At 44.9% G+C, this 27,723-nt stretch overlaps 1 protein-coding gene across 7 annotated transcripts in view; it reads right to left on the bottom strand.

The window, feature by feature from the left end:
- The window catches only part of LDAH (lipid droplet associated hydrolase), a 171,285-nt gene extending 145,923 nt beyond the window's left edge, over nucleotides 1–25,362 (bottom strand). For 3 of the 7 annotated variants that reach the window (XM_069973113.1, XM_069973121.1, XM_069973120.1), the window contains exon 1: nucleotides 25,271–25,362. In XM_069973113.1, coding sequence (XP_069829214.1) covers nucleotides 25,271–25,275 — 5 coding nt within the window. In that variant the 5' untranslated portion in view covers nucleotides 25,276–25,362. Of the gene's footprint in view, nucleotides 1–14,631; nucleotides 14,837–22,418; nucleotides 22,515–24,932; nucleotides 24,982–25,270 lie in introns of those variants that run through there. The other 4 variants (XM_069973115.1, XM_069973114.1, XM_069973116.1 and 1 more) reach the window with 4 other exon arrangements.
- Between the last annotated feature and the right edge of the window lie 2,361 nt (nucleotides 25,363–27,723).

Raw genomic sequence — 27,723 nt, 5'->3', positions numbered from 1 at the left:
ATTCTTTAAAAATCTGTTAAACATAAAACATTATTTATACAATTTATACAATATTTATACAATTTATACAAGTCATTGTCTGATGACACATTCCCTTTAAAGTAAAAAATATAACGCTGTTGTACATCGAGGGGCACGTGTTAGGTATACGCACCCCTCAATATACGACATTCAAACCCCCCCACTCCCATCACCTGATATTCACTCTCATTATTAAAAGTAAGTGCACACCCATCGGAATATTAACTTCATTGTCAAATCTGGGCACAGGTCCACATTCCACATTCAAATCTGCACCAAAATCTGCATGAAATTCTGTCTTTATGGAAAAGTCTTTAGTGCTTAAAGAAAACAGTATGCATCTCTATGGTTACAGTCTACAAACCACAAAAAATTTTGGTATAGAAATTTAAAAATTAGAACCAAGACTGCCAAAATTAAAGGGGAAGTCCAGCGAAAATTTTTATTAAAGTATTTTATTGCCCCCCCCAAAAGTTATACAAATTACCAATCTACATTTATTACGGGAAATGTTTATAAAGTGCTTTTTTCCCTGCACTTACTACTACATCAAGGCTTCACTTCCTGGATAACATGGTGATGTCACTTCCTGGATAAAATGGTGATGTCACGATCCGACTCCCAGAGCTGCGTGGGCTGTGGCTGCTGGAGAGGATGATGGCAGAGGGATGCTCGGTGTCCCTCCAGTGCCCTGTGTCCCTCAGTGTCCCCCTGCCATCATCCTCTCCAGCAGCCACACCCCACACAGCTCTGTAAGTCGGGTCGTGACATCACCATGTTATCCAGGAAGTGACATCACCATGTCATCCAGGAAGTGACATCACCATTTTATCCAGGAAGTGACATTACCATGTTATCCAGGAAGTGACATCACCATGTCATCCAGGAAGTGACATCACCATGTCATCCAGAAAGTGACATCACTATGTTATCCAGGAAGTGACATCTCCATGTTATCCAGGAAGTGACATCACCATGTTATCCAGGAAGTGACATCCCCATGTTATCCAAGAGGTGACATGACCATGTTATCCAGGAAGTGACATCCCCATGTTATCCAAGAGGTGACATCACCATGTTATCCAGGAAGTGACATTACCATGTCATCCAGGGAGTGACATCACCATTTTATCCAGAAAATGAAGCCTTGACGTAGTAGTAAGTCCAGAGAAAAAAGCACTTTATAAGCATTTCCCGTAATAACTGTATATTGGGGATTTGTATAACTTTTGGGGGCCAATACAATACTTTAATAAAATTTTAGCTGGACTTCTCCTTTAATAAGTCTCAGTTTTGCCAGGCTTGGCTATATTCCGAAATCCCATAGATAATAAATGAAGAGCTGGTAGCGTATGGTCTTTCCATTAATTCTGGGGTAAAATTTCCCGCTGGTCTAAAAATCAATAGAATTCCACACTGGATTTACACACTAGACGTTTTTTTTTCCATACTACTACTAGGCATAGGCTATTACCTAGTATATAGAAAACTAGCGTTATACACTAAAGCCGTTGTGAATCATCTAGCTACAATAGGCTGCAGAGTGGAGAGTTGGTTATTTGCATTATTAACTCGGCTAATGACAGCTTCCATCTTATAGAAGAACCAAGGGGGTGTATGCCTCCAGACCACCCTTGCCAGTCCTTTCATGCTAGAAGAATAATAATATGTGTTACATTTAAAGAAAATGGAGGACTGCTGCCAACTAAGGCCTCAGAAGACGTCACATCAACATCAAACTTCTGTACAGACTGGTAATACATGATGTATCACTTACATTGTTCTGTGCAGCTGATTCTGAGATCTCCTCCTGAATAACATGGACAATAAGTAGTCCTCTCCATTATGTGCATGAGCCCAGTAGTCCTGGATATTCATGAGAAGCAGAAAACTCCGCCCACCATCTGCTGATTGGCAGTTATCTATACATGCTGTGTATAGGCAGTCTACCATCAATCAGCAGCTGGATGGCGGGGGGAGGGGTGTGGCAGGAATCCTATTCTCCTGCATATTAGGAGAACGGCTGAACAAAATTATGTAAGTAGTACACCGATCTGTACAGCATTTCTGTCACTAGTTTATTAGGCATTAGTTATATTAAGGCACTAGTTAATTTAAGGCAGAATAAACCTAGTGACAGATTCCCTATAATGCCATATTAGAAGGCCCGTGAAACACTGTAAAGGAGCAGCAATCTTTTCAATCAGTAATCATTTACAGAGCCTAATTCTCAACAAAATAACAGCATGGACATGGCTGCATGAACAATTGCTAGATTGTTCATTTGGCCCTACCATTAATTAGCTGTTGGCCACACATCTCCATTACAGTTTTATCTTTTTTTTTGTTTGACAGGTCAGAATTAAGTGTTCTAGTGACAGGAAAGCATTTGCTTATTTGTCACCTGATCACTGGCCCTGTTACACGGTACAATATCTGCCTTATATGCCATTAAAGGACAACTCCCACAAAAATTTTTTTTTGCTCATTTAACACACATTACAAAGTTATATAACTTTGTAATGTGGTTAAATACCCGGCCTGGCCCCCTTCCCTCACTTTCGGACCCCCGACCCCCCACCCCGGAAGTTAAGGAATGTATACATTACCTATTACGATCGTCACGGTCCTCTTCTCCGGGGCGGCATCTGGTGACGACGACGTCAGAGCCGAGGGGCGGTCCGGGTCTTCTTCCTCCTCGGCGTCTTCATGCAAAGTGAATGGGGATGAAAAGGCTGCTGGTGCACATGCGCACCAGCAGCCTTTTCATTGGCTGGAGCGCATCACATGGCTTCCAGCTTGCTCAGCCCTGATTGGCTGAGCTTGCTGGAAGCCATGTGATGCGCTCCAGCCAATGAAAAGGCTGCCGGTGCGCAAGCGCACTGGCAGCCTTTTCCATCCCCTGGACCCGGAAGTTGGAGACATCGCTGGATGGCGGAAGGCGGCGACGGAGAGGCGGACGGCGGGCGAATCGAGTGGCGATCGTCACCGGAGAGACGGTGAGTATGGTGTCTGTGTGTGTCTGTGTTTTGTTTTTTTTTGGGGTCCCGCGGGAGTTGTCCTTTAAGGTCATTGTTTAACATAGCTCGATACATTTTTAGTGGCTGTGTCTGGTACTGCAGCTCAATCCTATTCACTTCAACCAGCGAGTGAGCCAAGACCCCCATAGATCTGATATTGGTGGCCTATTCTAAGGGTAAGCCATCAATATTATAGTCTTGGAAAACCCCTTTAACGTAAAAATGTTATGTTAATTTTCCCGGGAGCTCCATTTTCACATCTGACCTATTCAAAGGCAAATTGTGGAGCATCAATCGCCTATCACTCCAGCGCACCGTTTTACTTGGCTTCCAGCTTTCTTTTACAATTCACTCAGTGTTTTTTTTTCTCTTTCGGGTTTATGGAGAAGACTTTATCAACCATTAGCTGCCAAACTACATTTTAACACCTGGAGATGTTTTTAACACCTCTCACCCAAATGGTTTAGAAACATTTTCCCCTTCTCAGAAACGTTGATATTCGGGACCCTAATGAGCTTCGGCCGTCAATCAAACACCTCTCGCTCCAGGCCTAATGTGAAGCTTGTTTGTAGAAGTTTTATAGCTCCCTGGTATCGTATTGTAATGTTGCTCTGTTGAATCAGCAGATCTGATTTTATTCACGTGAATGGTTTATGCCGCTGCCTTTAATTATGAACTTTGGCTCTTTGAAGATTTTCTTTTTACTTTTGGGTATGTGCGTACTTTTTTTGGCTTGTTCTTTATTTCCTTTGCCCCTCTTTAATTCTGCATTGCCTCGAAGTATAATGCAAGTTAGCGATAGCTGAGATGGTCAAGAACGCTCTTCAGCATTTGGCCTATCCTGACATCAGTAGGAATATATATTTAAGAATGGTCCGAACCTGCCGAGGTTCGGGTTCGTATGGACCCGAACACTCGGCATCAGATTCCCGATGTCTGCCCGCTCCGTGTAGTGGGTGGATACAGCGGGAAGACCGCCTGGAAAACTGGGATACAGCCTATGGCTATAGCTGTATCGCAGTTTTCCAGGCGGTCCTCCCGCTGTATCCACCCTCTCTACGGAGCGGGCAGACAGCGGGAATCATTGCCGAGAGTTCGGATTCGTACGAACCCGAACCTCGGCAGGTTCGGACCATCCCTATATATATTGTACAAGATGGACTGGTATACGGCTTACGCACATGGGTTGTGGTGACTCCCCATATTGATAAGGTTATAAGACATTTATAAATACAGCAGATAGTACTGATTCACATTTAGAGGTGGATGTTTGATGGTTGGTCCCGTCTATCTTGTTGTTACATGGCATGAGCCTGTGCAGGTTTCTCTTTTCCATGGGAAATGCACTAGTAGCAAAGAAAGGGTAAGGAATAGAGATGAGCGAACCTGGAGCATACTCGAGTTCATCCGAACCCAAGTGTTCGGCATTTGATTAGCGGTGGCTGCTGAACTTGGATAAAGCCCTAAGGCTATGTGGAAATCATGGATATAGTCATTGGCTGTATCCATGTTTTCCAGACAACCTTAGAGCTTTATCCAACTTTAGCAGCCACCACTAATCAAATGCCAAACGCTCGGGTTCGGATGAACTCGAGTATGCTCCAGGTTCGCTCATCTCTAGTAAGGAACCGTTCTGGTCATAGATAGGGGGACTTGCTACTCAGACCCCCTCCCATTGATCATAAAGTGATATTCACTAACCCATATAACACAAAAGACCTGAAAACGATGCGTTCATCTCCTAGTCACCATTACTCCCTCCAGGAGAGGGAGGCCATAGAATGGCCCTGTAACCCCAATGTCACAGGACCAATCCCCAAGGGCCCCCCCAAAACCCAGAAGGCACCATGAACATGGTCTTATCACTCACCATTGCTCCTGCAGGTAGAATGGGAAAAATAGGAGGTACTAGTCATGTGTGCACAGGTGCCTCCTGTTGATTGCGGTCACGTGGGTCTTACCAGGAGGAGTGCAAACACTCAGAAAAGAGATAAACGTAAAATACGTACAAGGAGAGAAAGGAGTGCTGCACCTCACACCTATGGTTGACACTAATGCCTGTGACAGTGGGGTTGTAGGGCCGTTCTAGGGCCTCCCTTTCCTGTTTGTGCTCGCTTTGCGGGATTAGCGGTCGCTGACTGACACAGTGTTTGGTTAGTGTAGGGACTCAGGGGACTCATGTGAACCAGGGGACCTGCACGTGGTACACGGGGCAATATGGTTTGATCAAATTATATACCAACTTCCTGGCGTTGGTTTTTAAATGTAGCCAAGAGGTATTAGTGTCAGCCATAGGTGTGAGGTGCAGCAGCTCCTTGTCCGTATTCAACCTTCTAATATACTGTTCAGGATCTCTACTTGCTCTTAATAAATGAAATATGATCAGTTAGATTTATAAGCTGAAAGTTGTACTGCTGCTATATTTTGCATACAGGATTTTTGAGACCGATACAGTTCCCTGTTTCAGGGTTTTCCTATCTCACAAAGGGATGGAGTATCATTACGATTTGCCATCACTTTATGATCGACACCTGTCTGTCCTCTGGGACCCTACTGATGGTAAGAATTAGAGGATGCAATGCTAGTGTAGCATTCCTTCTTCTGTTTCCCCACATGATGGCACCAATCCACCAACTATGAACCTTAAAGGCAATCCGTCAGCTCCCGGGCACTACCTAAGGTGGTGACAGTGTGCTGTAGCTGGCAGTCCCCCAGTGAGCATGGTGCCTTTTTGGTAATTTTCTGTGCAGCGGATTATGTACAATCTTATGTCTCCTACTGTCACAGAGCAATTGTTCGTGCCACACTTGTCATGCATCCTCCTCCCTCTTCATGAATAATCAATGCTGCCCGGCCTCCTGCTCACTCAGCTGTCAGATTGCAGATCAGTCCTCTGTAGGCAGTTTATGTCTGAAAGAATCTCTCCTCCATGATGTGTTGGAGCTGTGGTCTAGGGGTAACTCACCTGTCTAGAGACCTGACAGCAGTTCATTCTCTGGTTCAAATCCCCTGATGAAAATTAAATAGATGTCTTTTTTTTCTCATTATTGTATCATTTTTAAGGCTATGTTCACACAGTATTTTTGCTCAGTATTTTGCAACCAAAACCAGGAGTGGATTGAGAACACAGAAAGGCTATGTTCTCACAATGTTGAAATTGAGCAGATGGCCATCATTTAATGGCAAATATCGGACGTTGTTTTTTAAAAAAACTGTAATTATTTGCCATTAAATGACAGCCATCCACTCAATTTCAACAGTGTGTGAACATAGCCGTTTAGTGTTTTCAATCCACTTCTGGTTTTGGTTGCAAAATACTGACCAAAATACTGAGCAAAAATACTGAGCAAAAATACTGTGAATCCATCAGGGGATTCGAACCAGAGAATGACCTGCTGTCAGGTCTCTAGACAAGTGAGTTACCCCTAGACCACAGCTCCAACACATTACAGAGGAAAGATTCTTTCAGACATAAACTGCCTACAGAGGACTGATCTACAATCTAACAGCTGAGCGAGCAGGAGGCCGGGCAGCATTGATTATTCATGAAGAGGGAGGAGGATGCATAACAAGCGTGGCACGAACAACTGCTCTGTGACAGTAGGAGACATAAGATTGTACATAATCCGCTGCACAGAAAATTACCAAAAAGGCACCATGCTCACTGGGGGACTGCCAGCTACAGCACACTGTCACCACCTTAGGTAGTGCCCGGGAGGTGACGGATTCCCTTTAAAGGGGTTATCCAGCGCTACAAAAACATGGCCACTTTCTTCCAGAGACTTTCTTCCACTTTTGTCTCCAGCTTGGACGGGGGGTTTACTGCTCAGTTCCATTGAAGTGAATGGAGCTTAATTGCAAACCGCACCTGAACTGGAGACAAGAGTCGTGTTGTCTCTGAAAGAAAGTGGCCATGTTTTTATAGCGCTGGATAACCTCTTTAATGTGAATGAGGCCCGCTAACTTTTTATCTATTTTTTTAAGCTTGGGAAGGAATTAGTTCATTGCCTAGAGGAAGATGAACACTGGAACACTGTTAAAGAGGTTGTCTGAGCAAAATCCACTTTCCCCCTATCCACAGGATAAGGGAGAAGTAAAAAATTGCGTAGGATCCAACCTCCGATCCCCGTATCAGGCCCCGGGGCTTCTGTATATGAATAGAGACGCAGGTACTGTATGTGACCTACATTCTTCCAGCTTACTCAGTTCTCTCCGGCACCTCCATAGGAATGAATAGAGAAGCGGGTCAAGTGCCGTACCCGCGGCTCTATACATAACACAGAAGATGGGGCCCGATACGGAGATTGTCGGAGGGTATGGAGGTCAGACCCTCTGGGATCTTTTAATTTTCCCCTATCCTGTGGAAAAGTTGATTATGCCTAGACAACCTCTTTAAGAAGTTGGTAACCTTGTTTGCACCAACCTCATGATGATGGGGCCTTTGCTCTGCACAATACGATTACCGTGATCGACCTTCAGAGAACTTTGCCACAAGTGTAACATTGGCTCTACAGACGCTACCTTCTTGGAACTACAGATCTGTTTAGGCAAAATTTTCCAAAACAGTAAGGACGCATGGAAATCTCGGTAAATATCTATTCTATAGCATCTGGGTAAATCATGGAAACCCCTTTACTCCACAAATTCCATTTCTAAAGGTTCATTTCCTTCCATGTGATCACTTGTTCCGTTATTGATGGAGCACCTTATTAAACACTGACGTAATCTAAACTTCTCCTCGGGTTACAAACATTGGACTACGGAGCGCGCTACCAGCGCTGGGATTCTGGATCATCCAGGTTCACGTGAGGTAGAGTGTGACCTACAAAAGAACGAGATGTTTCTGGCCATGGTCATCTACAGACTACATCCTGTTCTTACATTATTAGCTTGGGCAGAAAAAAAGTTGTCTCCTGGAGGCGAAACAGCAACTGAACCCAAATAAAGGATAATAACATGCAAAAGGAGGCATTAAAAAATAGAGATTTTCCAGTTTTTATGTAAAAGAAGTTAAATCATTGTGTTAATGAAAAGCTCTATGAATTTCTAAGACTACAGTTATATCCAGCCTAGTCAATTACTTTTATTTTAAAAAGTCTTCCAGTACTTATCAGCTACTGTATGTCCTGCAGAAAGTGGTGTATTCTTTCCAGTTTGACACAGAGCTCTCTGCTGTCACCTCTGTCCATGACAGGAACTGTCCAGAGCAGTGGCAAATCCCCATAGAAAACCTCTCTTGTTCTGGACAGTTCCTGACATGGACAGAGGTGGCAGCAGAGAGCACTGTGTCAGACTGGAAAGAATACACCACTTTCTGCAGGACATAAAGCAGCTGATAAGTACTGGAAGAATGGAGATTTTTAAATAGAAGTAATTTACAAATTTGTTTTTGGTATCAATGGATTTAAAAACACCTCTATGAGAAATCAGTGTAGTTGTATTATAAGTACCCCAGGAAAATGTCTAATTAATGTATATGTAAAAAAAAAATTAATAAAAAAGACCCCATCCCCTAATAAAAGTTTTAATCCCCCCCCCTTTTCCCATTTTATTAAAAAAAAAAATGAAAAACCATATTTGGTATCAAAGCAAGGAAATTCACCCAAACTATTAATTTTTCATATTCTTGATCTCACAGGGTAAACGGCGTAAGTGCAAAAAAAGTGCAAAATTGCGCGTTTTTTGTCACATCAAATCCAGAAAAATCGTAATTATAGGTAATCAAAATGTTGCATATACGCAATCAAGGTACCGATAGAAAGAACATATCATGGCGCAAAAAATGACGCCTCACACAGTCCCATAGACCAGTGCTTCTCAATTCCAGTCCTCAGGCCTCACCAACAGGTCATGTTTTGAGGATTTCCTTGGTATTTAACATACTAATTATAGCCAGAGCATCTGGTATTATCACAGGTGATATAATTATACTCAGTGCATCAGGTATTCTTTGTATGGGAGATCCTCAAAACATGACCTGTTGGTGAGGCCTGAGGACTGGAATTGAGAAGCACTGGCATAGGCTGTTGGGAATAGAGCAATTTTAACCCCTTAGCGACCCATGACGTATCTGATACGTCATGGTGCCGCAGGGGGTGTTCAGAGCGGGGTCCCGCCGGGACCCCGCTCTGAACGGCACCGATCCCGGCTGCAATCTGCAGCCGGGCAGTGCCTCTATTAGCCGGCGCGGGTCCCGTTGCCGCGCCGGCTAATTAAGCCCTTCAATGCAGCTGTCAAACCTGACAGCTGCATTGAAGTGCTTTCCTCCGTGCATCCCTGGTGTCTAGTGGCACGGATCTCCCCCCCGCGATGCGATCGCGGGGGGGAGATCCGTTCTTCTGCCCGTGCTGGGCCTCAGCGTCGGAATGACGCTGATCCCGGCTCGGCAGTAGATTGCTATGGCCTGCAGCAGGCCATAGCAATCTATGACCGATCTGATGGATCTTTGCTGTGTATATACACAGCATTGATCTCTATGAGAGATCAGTGCTATGTATATACAAGCCCCCCAGGGGGGCTTCTAGTTTATGTAAAAAAAAAAGTAAAAAAGTGTTTTTATTAATAAAAAATCCCCTCCCCTAATAAAAGTCCAAATCACACCCCTTTTCCCATTTTATAAATATAAATTAATAAATAAATTAATAAACATATTTAGTATCACCGCACACGTAATCGCCCGAACTATTAATTAATCACATTCCTGATCTCGCTCGGTAAACGGCGTCAGCGCAAAAAAATCCCAAAGTGCAAAATTGCGCATTTTTGGTCGCATCAAATCCAGAAAAAATGTAATAAAAAGCGATCAAAAAGTCGTATATGCGCAATCAAGGTACCGGTAGAAAGAACGCATCATGGCGCAAAAAATGACACCTCACACAGCCCCATAGACCAAAGGATAAAAGCGTTATAAGCCTGGGAATGGAGCGATTTTAAGTGACATATATTTGTTAACAATGGTTTGAATTTTTACAGGCCATCAGATACAATATAAGTTATACATGTTATATATCGTTGTAATCGTAACGACTTGAGGAACATGCATAACAAGTCAGTTTTACCATAGGGTGAACGGCGTAAATGCAAAACTCCCCGAAATCAAAACAAATTCTTTTTTTTTTCAATTTGACAGCGCAAATGATTTTTTTCCGGTTTCACAACATATTTTATGGAAAAATTATGCCTGTCATTGCAAAGTACAATTGGTTTCGCAAAAAATAAGCACTCATATACGTCTCTAGGTGAAAAAATGCAAGCGCTATGGACTTTTAAACATAAAATGGAAAAAGCAAAAGCGCAAAAACGAAAATTGGCTTTGACCTTAAGGGGTTAAGGAATATTTAGTTTTTTAAAAAAGGTTTTAATTTTTTAAAAGCCGTCACATAAAATAAAAGTCATATATGTTACATATCATTGTAATCATACCGTCTTGAGGAACATATATAACATGTAATAGGACGAATGGGGTAAACAAAAACCACCGCAAATGTAAAAAAAAAAGGGTTTTATTTTCAATTTAACTGTGCAAATAATTTTTTCCTGGTTTCACTGAATATTTTATGGAAAAATGAAGTCTGTCATTGCTAAGTACATATAGTGGCGCAAAAAGTAAGGGCTCATGTGGGTCCGTAGGTTAAACATAACAAGCGTATTGCCTTTAAAACGTGAGGAGGAAAAAACTAAAACGCAAAAATGAAAATTGGCTCCATCCTTAAGGTTTTAATCTAGCAGCACCTAGGCCTGTTAGGCCTCTCCCTTCCTCACCCCCCTCCACATCATTAAGAACGCCCACGGACGGAATTCCTCGCCTTCCAAGTTTAGAAAAGTTAGTCCAGGTTCTGAGATGGTTTTCAAGAAAATATTTTTGAATTATGAGTAAAAAATAATTGTAGCTGTAAGAAGATTTCCACCTTAAAGAGGTTGTCCAAGAAAAATTAACTTTTCCCCTATCCACCGGAGATTGTGGGGATCTGACCTCTGTACCCCCTGCCAATCTCTGTATCTGGCCCCCCAGCTTCTCTATTATGAATTGAGTCGCAGGTACTGTACGTGACCGATGGCTCTATCCATTCCAATGGAGCCGCCGGAGAGAGCCGAGTAAGCCAGAAGAATGCTGTACTCGTCTCTTTCCGGCGGCTCAATAGAAATGAATGGAGTCCAGGGTCACGTGCCGAGATCAGCGGGGGTTACAGAGGTAGGACACCCCAAGATCTTTGACTTTTCCCATATAGAGATAGAGGAAAAGTAAATTTTTCTCGGACAACCTCTTTAAAGGTGGAAATTTTCTTACAGCTTTACAGCTACATTATTTTTTTTTTTACTCATAATTCAAAAATAATTTCTCGAAAACCATCTCAGAACCTGGACTAAATCTCCAACACAGGTATCTTTGTTTGGCGGCAGACATTCATCACCTCCACGGGGCTGCGCTGATTTTGTATACAATGCTCGCAAGGGGGGGGGGGGAGAAGTTTGTTTTCATGGAAGGCGCATTCATTCTGCAGCCGCGCTGTTACTTTATCGAAACCGGTAAATGTCACCCAGATAAATGATGACAAATTTGCCGTCTTTATTTACGGGACCTTTCAACAAGACTGAAAATGGTAACAGGTGTCTATGACATCACCAAACTGATTAAAGAAGAAGAAGAAGAAAAAAAAGTTTCCCTCTTCTGAAGTTAAAGTGATCACATGACCCGCTGTAATTATAGACGTGTTGTCATGACGCCAGCCAAGACATTTGGACGCCGTTCAAGCCCCACGTAGCCGGCTATACAGCTGTTGTTACGTTACCTCTGCACACATTTTTCCAACTGATGGTGATCACAGGTTTACTCTGACAAAGCCGCTCTTTATATCATAATGGCGTACGCCATCTACAATAAGACAAACACTGGATGCTAGGATGCACTTACCCTAAATACATGTTTCCTCTATTGATAGGGGAATTATATGTAACATGAGTGGGACCCAAATGCTTTCTAGGTAACTATGAACTCACGACATGGCTTACCACATATGTAGCGGGTGGTGAGAATCCAAATTTAAAGTGTCACTATCGTTAAAAAAATTTTTTTTTGCAGAAATCAATAGTATAGGACGATGTTAAGAAACTTTGTAATTTGGTTTATTAGCCGAAAAATGAATTTTTATCATGAAAAAGCAGTTTGAAGCTCTCCCCCCTGTCTTCATGGTTGTCTATGGAGAAGGGAGGGGTGGAGGGAGATAAGGCACCAAAACAGGACAACAAAGAGTTAATTTACAGCTACATTACTGGGCTATCTCCTCTTAAGTCAGCACTGACCTCTTTGACTTCTGAATAGTGGCTTTCACACAGGTCCCGCTGTGTAATCCTTTGTTCTCTGCTCTCTGCTGGTGACTAATCTCCTTCTTCCCCCATCTCCTCTCCATACATTACACAGGGCTCAACTGATGTAAACTAGTGAATGAGAGAGAGGAGGGAGGGAGGGGACCTGAGGAAAGTCTTCTTGAATACAGATAGTGGCATATTTGCCTAATAAACCCAATTACAAAGTTTCCTAAAATCGCCTGGACTATTGATTTCTGCAAAAAAAAAGAAAAAGACAGTGACACTCTAAGGTCCTTTTACGTGGGTCGTTTATCGTCAAAGGGCCAGAAATCGTTTTTCCATCGGCTGATTGGATCTTTTGTGTGGCATGTACACCATCACTATGATAAAGTTAATAGGTTGAACAAAAGATTCGACATTCGTTCCTGTGTCCCAAGCATGCAACTGGCTGCGCATTGCTGAAGTGGAGCGGCGGTCATGCATGTGCGTTCCCAATCCCTTGAATGTCTATGTGACTGCTGGAAATAGCCAAGGATGGAGGTAAGGGCTGTGAGGGGGACAACTCCTTTAATTCAGTTGGGCCTCAAATGATCCCAGTTGAGCCCTATCCACAGGATAGGAGACAAGGGCCCCAACTGCAGGGACCTCCTGCAATCTCCAAAAAGGCCCCCAAGTGCTTGTTATGAATACAGCGACGGGTAGCACATACATGTCTCCTCTCTGTATGAGGATACTCTGATCTGTCCATCCCTTTGTAAAAATATGAGGACACTCTAATCTGTCCTCACCTCTCTATAAGTATGAGGACGCTGTGATCTGTCAATCACTATGTATAGGGACACCCTCATCTATCCACCCCTCTGTATGAGTATGAGGACACTCTGATCTGTCCACCCGTCTGTATGAGTATGAGGACACTCTGATCTGTCCATCCGTCTGTATGAGGACACTCTGATCTGTCCACCCGTCTGTATGAGGACACTCTGATCTGTCCACCCGTCTGTAGGAGTATGAGGACACTCTGATCTGTCCATCCGTCTGTATGAGTATGAGGACACTCTGATCTGTCCATCTGTCTGTATGAGTATGAGGACACTCTGATCTGTCCACCTGTCTGTATGAGTACACTCTGATCTGTCCATCCGTCTGTATGAGGACACTCTGATCTGTCCACCCATCTGTATGAGTATAAGGACACTCTGATCTGTCCATCCGTCTGTATGAGTATGAGGACACTCTGATCTGTCCACCTGTCTGTATGAGTATGAGGACACTCTGATCTGTCCACCCATCTGTATGAGTATGAGGACACTGATCTGTCCACCCATCTGTATGAGTATGGGGACACTCTGATCTGTCCACCCGTCTGTATGAGTATGGGGACACTGAGATCTGTCCATGCGTCTGTATGAGTATGAGGACACTCTGATCTGTCCACCCGTCTGTATGAGTATGGGGACACTGAGATCTGTCCATGCGTCTGTATGAGTATGAGGACACTCTGATCTGTCCATCCGTCTGTATGAGTATGAGGACACTGATCTGTCCACCCATCTGTATGAGTATGGGGACACTCTGATCTGTCCACCCGTCTGTATGAGTATGAGGACACTCTGATCTGTCCACCCATCTGTGTGAGTATGAGGACACTCTGATCTGTCCACCCATTTGTGTGAGTATGAGGACACTCTGATCTGTCCACCCATCTGTGTGAGTATGAGGACACTCTGATCTGTCCACCCGTCTGTATGAGTATGAGGACACTCTGATCTGTTTATCCCACTGTATGAGTATGAGGACACTCTGATCTGCCCACCTGTCTGTATGAGTATGAGGACACTCTGATCTGTTTATCCCACTGTATGAGTATGAGGACACTCTGATCTGTCCATCCGTCTGTATGAGTATGAGGACACTGATCTGTCCACCCCTCTGTATGAGTATTAGGACACTCTGATCTGTTTATCCCTCTGTATGAGTATGAGGACACTGATCTGTCCACCCCTCTGTATGAGTATGTGGACACTCTAATGTGAGTAGTAGCCACTTTTGTGCCTCTTTATAGCACTTATTTTGCGCCTACTTTAGTTAAGCTGTAACACATCTGACAGTAAACACAGGTTTATACTACTATATGTGCCAGATACAAGCTATGATTTAGGTGCGAGCGTATTTCCTACCCATAATCCCCAGAAGAGGCCGAGGTCCCGATCTCGCCCTATGACAGCACAATGGTAATATACGGCAGGTACTCCGGGGACTGAAAGCCCTTATTAGCACTTACTTTTAGGTCATTCTCTTCTGTCTCGTGTATTTTCCCTCAGTTCTATGGACATTTTTATAAGTAGATCTGACAGGCGAGTTGTGTTAACCTTTTTCCACCTGCACACAACCGGCTAGTCACTTTTTCCATTTCTCATTAAAAAGTCATTTCTGTGCCAAGACGTCCAGATCTTACAGCAGATCGCTGCGGCCGCCGCTCTCAGGCTCTGAAATTGGAAATGGTTGTTATGTTTATGAGAATGTGGCCGTCATCGCAGATTGTGGCGTGATATAACGGACCCACTGTCCGGGACAGGCACTAAAAAAGGTGGGGCACTGATTTTTATTTATTAATTAATTTATTTAGGGGATAGTTTTATATATATGCATTTTAAATGTTGGCCGAATTAAAGGGATTTCTTGTTTTACTGCTAAAATCTGTTATCTGTTATCTACTATAACACACAAGGTGAGGGTCTGTAATAACTGGAGCGTACACTACAGGGCCATTCAAAAAGGGGCCACTATACAAGTCACAGATCCATCATCAGAGCTAGCCCAATGGCCTCCCAATGCTAACCCCAATGTCAGACATAGTGCCCCTTACAGTGTCATATACATTGCCAAAGTCAGCTACAGAGTCCTTCATAGTGTGATGCCCCACAATTCTGCATCGTCCCAAACACGTCTATGGATGCCTTGTTACATCTAACGGATATAATATGGCCGTGTCCATGGGGGCTGGCCGTCGCTGTGACTTTTATATGCTATTTTACAATGTGGTTAAGCAATTCTTAAAACATGAATTTGACCCCTATCATCAAACCACAAATCCCGAGAACCACATATAGGTCATGGTGAGAGCTGCACCACCAACACCCAGCACCCGCAATAAAGGAATTTCCTAAAATACATATATTTGAAAGGATTTTCCACTCTACATAGTCCTATTTGTTACAAATGTTCCCTCACAATAGGGCTACGTGCACACGCAGTACTTTAACCTCTTAAGGATGCATGACGTACCCGTACGTCACATGCCCGTAAGAGGTGTTCAGAGCGGGGCCGCGCGGCGACCCTGCTCTGAACCGCCGCGGTCCCGGGTGCCCCTTGTAGCCAGGGACCGCGGGTATTAGCTGGAACGGTCCGATCGCCGTGCCCGCTAATACAGTAATCAGATGCAGCTGTCAAACATGACAGCTGCATCCGATTACCAGACGCAGCACAAAGACGCAGCCGACGCAGACGCAGCTGAAAGCAAACGAGTGCCGATCTCATTGATCATTGCTGTATAACTATACAGCAAAGATCTCAATGAGAGATCTGAGTGCATATACTAGAAGTCCCCCAGGGGGAAAAACCCTAACCCCAGGGAGAATAACCCTAACCCCAGGGGGGCTTCTAGTATATGTGTAAAAAAAAAAAAAAGTATTGTTATAAGTAAAAAGCCCCTCCCCTAATAAAAGTCTGAATCACCCCCCTTTTCCCAGGTTTTAAATAAAAGTAAATAAATAAACCTGTTTGCTATCACCGCGTGTGTAATCGCCCGAACTATTAATTAATCACATTCCTGATTTCGCACGGTAAACAGCGTAAGCGCAAAAATATCCCAAAGTGCAAAATTGCGCATTTTTGGTCGCATCAAATCCAGAAAAAATTGTAATAAAAAGCGATCAAAAAGTCACATATGCGCAATCAAGGTACCGGTAGAAAGAACGCATCATGGCGCAAAAAATGACACCTCACACAGCCCCATAGACCAAAGGATAAAAGGTTCAATCTCCGGAGGCGACAAGCCTTCTTTACCATGAGAACTGTGAATCTGTGGAACAGTCACCACAGGATCTGGTCACAGCAACAACAGTAGAGGGCTTCAAAACAGGGCTAGACAGGTTCTTAGAGCAAAATAATATAAATGCATAGGTATAGAACCTATCACCCCTCCCCCTTCCCTCCTTCCCTGTATCCATCCCCTCCTTGGTTGAATTTGATGGACATGTGTCTTTTTTCAACCGTATTGACTATGTAACTATGATATAAGCCTGGGAATGGAGCGATTTTAAGGAACGTATATTTGTTAACAATGGTTTGAATTTTTTATAGGCCATCAGATACAATAAAAGTTATACATGTTACATATCATTTTAATCGTAACGACTTGGGGAACATATATAACAAGTCAGTTTTACCCCAAGGCGAATGGCGTAAAAACACATTCCCCCCAAATAAAAGAAATGCGTTGTTTTTTTTCAATTTCACCACACTTTGAATTTTTTCTGGTTTCGCAGTGTACTTTATGCAAAAATTCAGCCTGTAATTGCAAAGTACAATTAGTGACGCAAAAAATAAGGGCTCATGTGGGTTTCTAGGTGGAAAAATGCAACTGCTATGGCCTTTTAAACACAAGGAGGAAAAACCGAAAACGCAAAAACGAAAATTGGCCCGGTCCTTAAAGGGTTTAGACTAAAAAGAAGAAAGAAAAATTAGCTATCTTTGCATTTGGTCTGCTGAGGGCATCTGTGCTAGCCTCTCACAGAGATCCACGACCTCTGTCTCACCACACTTACACTGCTCAGTCCTGTTCTATAATGTCCTTCGGGCGGCTGCTACTATATAAATTTGCTACAGAGACATAGGGGAGCAGGATCCCTTCCTCTGTATGTGTCTGCAGTGTATGTGAGATGTCATAGAGAATAGTCTAATCTACCCACGGACACTTAAAAATTAAAGAGTCACTGTCGTATTATTTTTTTTGCAGAAATCAATAGTCCAGGCGATTTTTAGAAACTTTGTAATTGGGTTTATTAGCCAAATATGCCATTATCTGCATTTAAAAAGCCTTTTCCCAGGTCCCCCCTCCTACCTCTTTTCCATTCACTGCAAAATATCAGGAAATTGTGACTTGTTGCATCAGACGTACTCTGTCTGTTCTATAGAGAGGGGAGGGGGGAGGAGGAAGGAGGGAGTTAGCCGACAACAGAAAGCAGTTAAAGGACAACTCCGGCGGGACCCCCCCCCCAAAAAAAAAACACAGACACACACAGACACCATACTCACCATCCCTCCGGTGACGATCGCCACTCCATTCGCCCGCCGTCCGCCTCACCATCACCGCCGTCCAGCGATGTCTCTGACTTCCGGGTCCTGGGGATGGAAAAGGCTGCCAGTGCGCTTGCGCACCGGCAGCCTTTTCATTGCCTGGAGCGCATCACATGGCTTCCAGCAACCTCAGCCAATCAGGACTGAGCAAGCTGGAAGCCATGTGATGCGCTCCAGCCAATGAAAAGGCTGCAGGTGCGCATGTGCACCAGCAGCCTTTTCAGTCCCATTCACTCTCTATGAAGATGCCGAGGAGGAAGAAGACCCAGACCGCCCCCCCCGGCTCTGACGTCGTCGTCACCAGATGCCGCCCGGGAGAAGAGGACTGTGACAATTGTAATAGGTAATGTATACATTCTTTAACTTCCGGGCGGGGGGGTCGGGGGTCTGAAAGTGGGGGAAGGGGGCCAGACCGGGTATTTAACCACATTACAAAGTTATATAACTTTGTAATGTGTGTTAAATAAGCTAAAAAAAAAAATTCGTGGGAGTTGTCCTTTAACAGAGGATTACAGGCACCGAGCTGGGTGACAGCTGTAATCAGAGCTCAGAGAGGTCTGTGGTGACTGTCAGGGGAGATAGAGGGTAAGGTATTTGTAGATTAAAGGACAAGTGCCATGAAAAACTTTTTCCCAGTAATTGAAGCACATTACAAAGTTATATAACTCTGTAATATGCTTCAATCACCTATCTGCCTCCCTTCCCTGTCTTTTCCCCCCTCCACCCCCCACCAGGAAGTGTCCTAACTCACACAGACCTCATTACTGTCGTCAGCGTCACCAGGCAGCTCCTTCTTGTGAGGATGAGTCATCAGCAGGAGGGCTGCTCTAGGTCCTGTTACAGCGGCCTCCCCTCCCCAGTCCAAGTGATGGCTTGCAGTTGTTCAGCCAATGGGAGCTGAGCAAGCCTGTCACCTGACAAGGCAGGGGAGGGGGGAGGCTAGTGTAACAGGAGAAGGAGCTGAGAGAAGAGCTTGGTGACGGTGACGACAGTAATCAGGTCTGTGTGAGTTAAAGGAAACCATTCACCCCGTGGCAGAAACTGACATACAGTGACATAAAGGTCAATATACTTAGCACATCGCTCCCGGTCCTGTCCCGGATCCCGTTGTTGACACGGAGAAATCGCCGATTCTTCTTCTCCCGCCCATTATGGTAATGAGCTGAGATGAGTCCAACGTCCATAGGAAACGACGGACGAGTCCAACTTATTCATGAGGTCCTCTTCTCGTCGCAGCCCATCCACGCCTCCTGGAACTTGATTGACGTCTTCAGTCTTCTGACGAATTCCCGCGCAGGCGCCACTGCGATGGTCTCGTCACCTCTTCTGCGCCTGCGCGGTAAACAGGATAAGTGTTCGAGCCAATCGGCGCACGCGCAGTTAACAGTGAAGCTGCGGAGCGGCTTCAATTGTGAACTGCGCATGCGCCGAAAACGACTGTCACGGCGCCTGCGCGGGATCTGGCGAGAATAAAGAAGACAAGGCGGAAGAGGACCTGGCGTCAATCAAGTGTCGGAGGCGGGGAGAAGGCTGGATTTCGGACCCGGCGGCGCTCATTACCATAATGGGCGCAAGAAGAAGAATCGTCAATTTCTCCGTGTAGACAACGGGATTTGGGACGGGACCGGGAGCGATGTGGTAAGTATATTGACCCTTGTGTCACTGTATGTCAGTTTCTGACGGGGGCCACGGGGTGAATGGTTCCCTTTAAGGCTCTATTCCACGGAACGATTATCGTCCGTATTCGGCCGATACGGCCGATAATCGTCCCGTGGAATAGAGTGCAACGATCAGCCGACATCGTTCATGTCGGCTGATCGTTGCAGTCGCTTGTTTTTCAACATGTTGAAAAACAAGCGACTGATATAGCAGCGATCTGTTGCCGTCGCTCCATTGAAGAGGAGCATCGGCAGCAGACGCTGCTATATCCTATGGGCTGCCCGGACGATCACCCGGGCAGCCCCCGCAGGTCCCCGCCGCCCCTCCCGCACTCACCCGCTCGCTGCAGCCGCGTTGGATAGCAGCGGCAGCAAGCGGGGAACGAGGGGCAAACGAGCGCTGAGAGCGCTAGTTTGCTCCTCTTAACGACCTGTGTAATAGGACCTTTAGGACACTTCCTGGTGGGGGGTGGAGGGGGGAAAAGACAGGGAAGGGAGGCAGATAGGTGATTGGAGCACATTACAGAGTTATATAACTTTGTAATGTGCTTCAATTTTTGTGCTTCAAAGTTTTTTCATGGCACTTGTCTTTTAACTCTTTGTTGTCCTGTTTTGGTCTTTCATTTAGCTCTCTCCATAGGAGAACAATGAAGACAGGGGGGAGAGCTTCAAACTGCTTTTTCATGATAAAAATGCATTTTTCGGCTAATAAACCTAATTACAAAGTTTCTTAAAATCGCCTGGACTATTGATCTCTGCATGTACTCACACATATGGCAGCTTACATTGAAATATTACCTGAAGGGCCAGGTACACTTTACTGTAAGCTCCTGGTCCTCTCCTAGGTTGGCGAGTGAGCCGGGGAAAGAGCCAGAGGAAAGAGCCAAAGGGAAGAGCCATGGGGGGGGGGGGGAAGAAATAACATAGTGCCTCTTTGGGAGCAAAAAATAATATAAAGGTACCTTCACAAAGGGCGACCCGCAGTGGAAATCTGATCTGCTACGAGGTAAGGTCCTGGCAGGTCCCTGTGCATACATACTCGCAGTGGTCTTATGTAATTCAGCCACCCCCTTATCCCCTTCATCGGGGAGACGGGTAATGTATACACACAGTGGGAGCCAATGAAGGGGTTAAGGAGGCGGCTGAATTACATATTGGCAGACTGCTGCGAGTATGTATGCACAGGGACCTGCCAGGACCTTACCTCATAGCGGATCTCGCTGAAAAACACGCAGAGAGATTTCCGCTGCGAGTTGCCCTGTGTGAAGGTACCCTAAGGCAATGTCTTATATTCGGGGAAACACGGTAAGTCATAGAGACATGTCAAAAGTTTTGGGTGTTTAAACCCGTGCCGATCATCAGAACAAGCGGGGAGAAGACCACGCAACAGCGCATCTGCTCCCCACTCTGTGACACATGATATCAGTCGGACTCCATAAACCTAGATAGGCATTCATTTGGCGCCAGACTGATCATGTGATCACGGGGTCTTCTCCCGCTTGCCCTCCTGATCAGTATGGGGGTGAACACTTAGACCTGGACCGATTAAAGCTGTAGACATGTCTCTATGACACATCAAAAGTTTTTCCAAACGACAGTGACACTTTCAGACAAACAGTTGTGAAATGATAAAAGGGTCATGAAAAAGAACTTAGTAATCTAAATAACACGGAGAAGATAAGATGTACCTGACGCAGCAGCATAAAGTCCATCTAGCTATCGCAAAAGCCAACTAGGTACCAGGCTCTTTCCCCAACATACATCGCTAGGCTAGGTTCACACTATGTAAAAACAACGGCTATATTTCATAACAATTGTCGTTGGTGTGCAAACAACGGCCGCTATTTCTCAAAAAACTACCATTGTTTGCACAACAACGGTCGTTGTTATGAAATTTGACCGTTGTTTTTACATAGTGTGAACCTAGCCCTATACTGTAATGAAGAACCGCAGGTACCGCATCAGACTGTCGGTAGATACAGGCTAAAGGGACAATGACCATGATTTGATTAGTAGGGGTCTAAGGGCCCTATTACGCGAGACGATTAACACGCAAAAAAATCAATAAATCGTTCGTTGTAACTGCAGGCAACGATCGAAAAATCGGTCGCATTTCGTTGATCATTGATTTGGATCTGAACTTAATCGTTCGCTCCACATTCGTTCGCTCAAGTTCCGCATTTGTTCACTAATTGTTCAGTGTAATTGCACATTGTCCATTGTTTTTCTGGGATCAGAAGGAATAAACGATCGTAGGAACAATCACAATAACGGCCATCGCTCTGTGTAATGTGGTGAACAATTTCAGGTTAACGATAAACAATCTTGTCTGCGATCGTTTATCATTTGTTGTTAGTCGTTAAAAATCGCTCCGTGTAATAGGACCCTAATGCTGGGTTTACACAGAGCGATAATTCGCCCGATCGTACGATTAACGATTTCGAAGTAACAAATTTTTTTTTATAACGATCAGCGTTTAGACGGTACGATATATCGTACAGAAAATTCGTTTTGCGATCGCTTAAGCCTATCTCACACATAGGTAAAATCAGTGAACGACTGTTTACACGGAACGATCGGCGAATCTTTTGCGAACGACGATTTAAGAACATGTTAAAAGATCAAAATGAACGATTTTTCGATCGTTCGCCGCGTTTACACGTACGATTATCGTTCAAATTCGATCGTTATCGCGAAAATTCGCCTGATAATCGTTACGTGTAAACCCAGCATAAGGGTCCATTTACACAGAAAGATTATCTGACAGATTTTCTGCCAAAGATTTGAAGCTAAAGCCAGAAACAGACTATAAACAGTTGATCGTTGCCTTCTACTCCACAAGACAATTATTGGCCGTTACTGTCGATATTGGCCGAATACGGACGATAATAGTTCCGTGTTATAGGGCCTTTAAACCCTGCTGAGACCCCCACAGATCAGGAAAACCAGTCGGAGGAGGCACATGGTAGCACATTTCACTCCTCACCTTACTGCGATCTCCATCCAGGCAGCTCCTGTATAAGTCTATGGAGCCGTCTATGAGACAACTAACCTGCTCGTTCTCCTGAATGTGGGGATCGATGGACCGATGAAAACGTTTCACATGACCCTGCGACCTCTCCTCTCTGTACAAATTAATCCTGATATTCTACATAAAATAACAATTTCTCAGCATCATTGCAATATTACAGTGCTCCAACTATTTTTCCTGGAAATGGATAAATACATTGACAACTGTGTGTGACTACTTCCTTGTGGATGAGGTGTGTCCCCTGCACTGGCTGATAGTTCCAAAACTGATTAGTCAATGTCAGATAGTCTAATGCTGCGATTACACGGAACGATTATTGTGCGAATTTGAACAATAACAATCGAATTTGACCGATAATCGTACATGTAAACGCAGCGAACGATCAAATGACGAGCGAGAAATCAGTCATTTTGATCTTTGAACACGTTCTCAAATCGTCGTTGGTCGTTCGCAAAAAATTCGCAGATCGTTCCGTGTAAAGAGTCGTTCACCGTTTTAACCTATGTGCGAGATAGGCTTAAGCGATCGCAAAATGATCGCAAAGCGATTTTTTCGTAGGTTATATCGTTCCGTCTAAACGCTGATAGTAATAAAAAAAAATCATTACTTCGAAATCGTTAATCGTACGATCGGGCGAATTATCGCTTCGTGTAAACGCAGCATAAGGGCACACCCCTAAATAGTAGAACCCAGTTGTCAACTTGTTCATCGTTTTACAAAACAATGTAAAATGTTAAAGGGGTAGTTCAATATATATATATATATATATTATTTTTTTTATTATTTTTTTTTTTAAATCAATTGGTCCCAGCAAATGCCAGAGATTTGTAATTTACTTCTATAAAGAAAATCTCAAGTCTTCCAGTACTTATCAGCTACTGTATGACCTGCAGGAAGTGGTGTCTTCTTTCCAGTCTGACACAGTGCTCTCTGCTGCCACCTCTGTCCATGTCAGGAACTGTCCAGAGCAGCAGCAAATCCCCATAGAAATGCGACATGGAGAGAAAGGAGCTGCTGCACCTCACACCTATGGCTGACACTAATCCCTCTCGGCTACATTTAAAAACCAACGTCAGGATGTTGGTATATAATTTGATCAAACCATATTGCCCCATGTACCACGTGCAGGTCCCCTGGTTCATACGGGTCCCTACGCTAACTCCACACTGTGTCGGTCAGCGACTGCCAACCCTGCAAAGCGAGCACAAGCAGGGAAGGGAGGCCATAGAATGGCCCTGCAACCCCAATGTCACAGGACCAACCCAAAGGGCCCCCCCCCAAATCCCCATAGAAAACCTCTCCTGCTTTGGACACTTCCTGACATGGACAGAGGTGGCATCAGATAGCCCTATGTCAGACTGGAAAGAATACACCACTTCCATCAGGACATACAGCAGCTGATAAGTACTGGAAGACTTGAAAATTTTTAACAGAAGTAACCTACAAATCTCTTGTACTAGTTGAACTTCCCTTTAAAGAGGATGTACCACCAGGTACATCCTCTTTAATCTGAACCGACGGATCGAACGGCGCCGTCACGCCGCGGTCCCTTTTTTTGGACCGCGGCCTGGTTCCTGTGCACGGAACCGGCCGGTGCTCAAGCACTGGAGGTAGGCCAGCCCGCCTCCAGTGGGAGGGAATTCCCTCCCCTGTATGACGGGCTCCATTAGAATGAACGGCGCCGCGCCTGTTTCATTACAGAGAGAGGGCATGGACAGTAGGGCCCTATTTACAAGTCCGTGGTTCTGTCCTGCAATTGCGGATAAACTGTAGGACCAATAGATTTCATTGGCTTCACTCACACATCTGTGTGGGCCGTTATCTCTGTGAAGCACGGAGCACTACTGAAGAACATTCACAGTGTAGTCCGCAACTGCACTACGGACGTGTGAATGAGGCCTAAGAGTTACCATAGGTAACTCGCTCCATAATGTGCACTGACAGGGTTTTCTGCGGCCGCTAGCCACTGAATAGTGGCCACAGAAAACTGACGTGTCAGTTTCGTGCGGCGCCACAAGGAATCCCGCCGGAGTATATACTACGTGTACACACTCCAGCTTGGATTCCCTCAGATGCAGCACTACGTAAATTCCGTAGTAATAACGGCTGTTTTTACAACGGCCGTGATTACTACTTAACTTATGTAGTGGGAACATGGCCTAAAGCTAAGTTCACACTTTGCGACGGATATATCAAAAGTTTTTAAAAATTCACAGCAGCCAATCACAGCTTAAATTTTACCAGAAATGAAAGCTGAGCTATGACTGGTTGCTACGGGCAACACACTGGGGAATAGTGATCAGTCTTACAGTTACCCATAGCAACCAATCACAGCTCAGCTTTCAAATATTCATGAGCCCTGGTAAAATAGAAGCTGAGCAGTGATTGGTTGCTATGGGCACTATAAACCTTCCCCCTCAGTGTTGCCCATAGCAACCAGTCATAGCTCAGCCTAAATTACTCTGGTAAAATGAAAGCTGAGCTCTGACTGGTTGCTATGGGCAACAAAGACAGATGAGTACATATATAGCCTACCTGGCGTGCCGTATATCACCGACATATAACAGTATATAGCGCCCATAGGCTTCTATGGTTCTAATATGTAGGATATAGTGTGCACAGCACTCATAATACTGGGGTCTGACAGCTGTCACTCACAATGACTGACAGCAGCTGGCACACTGATAAGAGGAGTGATCTGTAACATGATGACGTCACACTACCCAGGGGATGCCCGGGACTGACAGCTGTCAATCACAATGACTGACAGAAGGCATCCAAGCCGCGGCTGCCCCCTGGTGTGGACGCAGAAGACCTGCAGCTATGGCCGGGGCCGTGAATAAACATGTAAGGAGGTTAAGGCCGGGCTGTACCTCATACAAAACCGGAGCAGCTCCCACTATGTCAGCACCGCATTCATACACACGATAGCAACCGGGAACCAACCGTGTTTCATTAAGCTCCGCCCCCCGGCTGGACGTCATGACGTCACGCCGAGAGAGAGAAACTGAAAGTAGAGGAGACGCAGAGTGTGGTGCGAAGCCTCCATGTTGGTTACTGGCAGAGAGGGCAGAGCCGCGTCACAGCCGCCAGTCACCGGGCATAGTAGTGTTCTGTAACAAGCTTACAGGTCTCCATGTGCGTCTTATATGGAAAGAAAGACAACGTTTTATAAGAATAAAAAAAAATGAGGCAACCAGTGGCATGATGGGTGTTGTAGTTTCCAGACTGCTGATTTCCAAGTTGGGGGGGGGGGGGGAGATTTATCAAACATGGTGTAAAGTGAAACTGGCTCAGTTGCCCCTAGCAACCAATCAGATTCCACCTTTCATTTTCCAAAGAGTCTGTGAGGAATGAAGGGTGGAATCTGATTGGTTGCTAGGGGCAACGGAGCCAGTTTCACTCTACACCATGTTTGATAAATATCCCTCGGGGTGCGTTCACACTGGAGAATCCGGGCAGGTAATCCAACGTGTCTGCGCTCTTCCCTGCCCGTGCCATACACTCCATTCTATGGTCCGGCGGATTCCATCGTCCACACAAGGAATTGACATGTCCATACAATGGAGTCTATGGCACGGGCGGAGAGGCATGCGAGAGGCGGAATTCGCTGCTGGTTATCCACCTGGATTCCGTAGTGTGAATGCACACTTATATAGTGATATATTCCCCTCAGATACAGTAAGACGGACTTTCCGTTCAGGCTGCTGGGCAAGCTGAGTGACAACACTCTGGCACCATGGTGGCGACCACTGAGCTGATACTGCATGAAATATACACACACAGTATATCACTGATGCATCCTGGATGTGTAACATGAGTGATTTATCCTTCCTCACGGAGACTGTTACCCAGCTTTCCTAGGCCGCCATATATCTAAACGCTGTCTAAACGCTGATCGTTATAAAAAAACATCGTTCATTCAAAATCGTTAATCGTGCGATCGGGCGAATTATCGCTCTGTGTAAAAGTACCATTAGTGTCGTGACGCCAGTGCTTGTCCAGCATACAGGTGTGATGTTGATACCTGTTTGTTTGTATGGCCGTTAGTGTTCCCCAAATGGTCAGTAACCTGTCGGGTTGTTGCAAGTCCCTTGGGCTCTTCTAACAACAGTCCTGAGTGGCAACTGACCTACCCGGACTATCGGTACCGCCACCCACAGGAGGGGGAATAATGACCCAAGGTGTGCGGTGGTGTGTGTACAGGTGCAGGTGCGAACAGAGATGAGCAGAGTCCTGTGTGTTAGTTTAAAAATATAACAACTTTACCGGAAGTTTTGCAGTTTCACTGTACACGTTTTTACAGAGTTCAGTGCTGAACTTAGTGCTTGAGGTAGGTACTTGAGAAGAGTAGAATAGGAAGTTGTAGTAGTGCTTGTAGAGTAGTGAGTAGAGGAGAGGAGTTTGCCAGAGGAGCCCCAACCCATTGTAGCCTTGTACTCTTTAAGATAACTTTATGAAAGGGGAAGTCCGGACAAAATAAATTTAAGATATGTTATTGCCCAACAAAAGTTAGGAAAATTACTAATGGACACTTATTATGGGAAACGCACCTATAGTCTCTGTTTAGGTCTCTGTAAAGTTGGGTGATGTCACGTCACATACATTGCAAACCCTTGCTGCAGCGGTGGGACAGACTAATAATAATTGTTGGGCAATAACACATTTTAAATTTATTTTGCCCGGACTTCCAGTAAGGGGTAATGGGGCTCCTCAGCTACCACCAATGGATGTGTCGGGTACTGCAGGGCTCCTCAAGTCAACATCTAGTTAAACATCAGCATCCAGTAGCAGAGGAAACAGGCTGCTGCCGCCACTACAGCGCTACTGACAAGCTCCATCTGTAATGTCTATCCCAATGCTAACATGCATTACAGTCTACATTAGAGGAGGCTCAGTATCACTAATGCTCCATGCAGCAGAGATAGCAATATCTGTATTTAGACAATGGCTTGAGCAACTCTGCAGTTCCCAGCACAGCCACTGGTTTCTACAGACGGGCTCCCAACAATAATCGTATATAGGCACGACTGCTTTGGCCACATGACCACCCTGATATAAATGCACGTCATGGAGCCTGGATTCTAACCCCTAAGCCTGTGCAGGTGTCATACTATATGAATAACTTGTCTATGTGTCTGCAGGTGCGTGTCCGTTCAGACATACGCGTTTCCGTGGCTGGTTGTGCAGTCAGGAGGCGATGGGGTGGGACAGACTGACATGTGCGCTGTTAATCAGAGTCCTCTATGATTTCACCCTGAGTCAACACATTAGTCAGGAAACATACAATGGATTGCCAGGCGGCTAAGAAGTCCAGGAGAGCAGA

This window comes from Dendropsophus ebraccatus, chromosome 6, assembly GCF_027789765.1.
Source record: "Dendropsophus ebraccatus isolate aDenEbr1 chromosome 6, aDenEbr1.pat, whole genome shotgun sequence".
Lineage (NCBI taxonomy): Eukaryota > Metazoa > Chordata > Amphibia > Anura > Hylidae > Dendropsophus > Dendropsophus ebraccatus.
The sequence above is the reverse complement of the archived record's forward strand: the minus strand, read 5'-3'. Positions and strand labels throughout refer to the sequence as shown.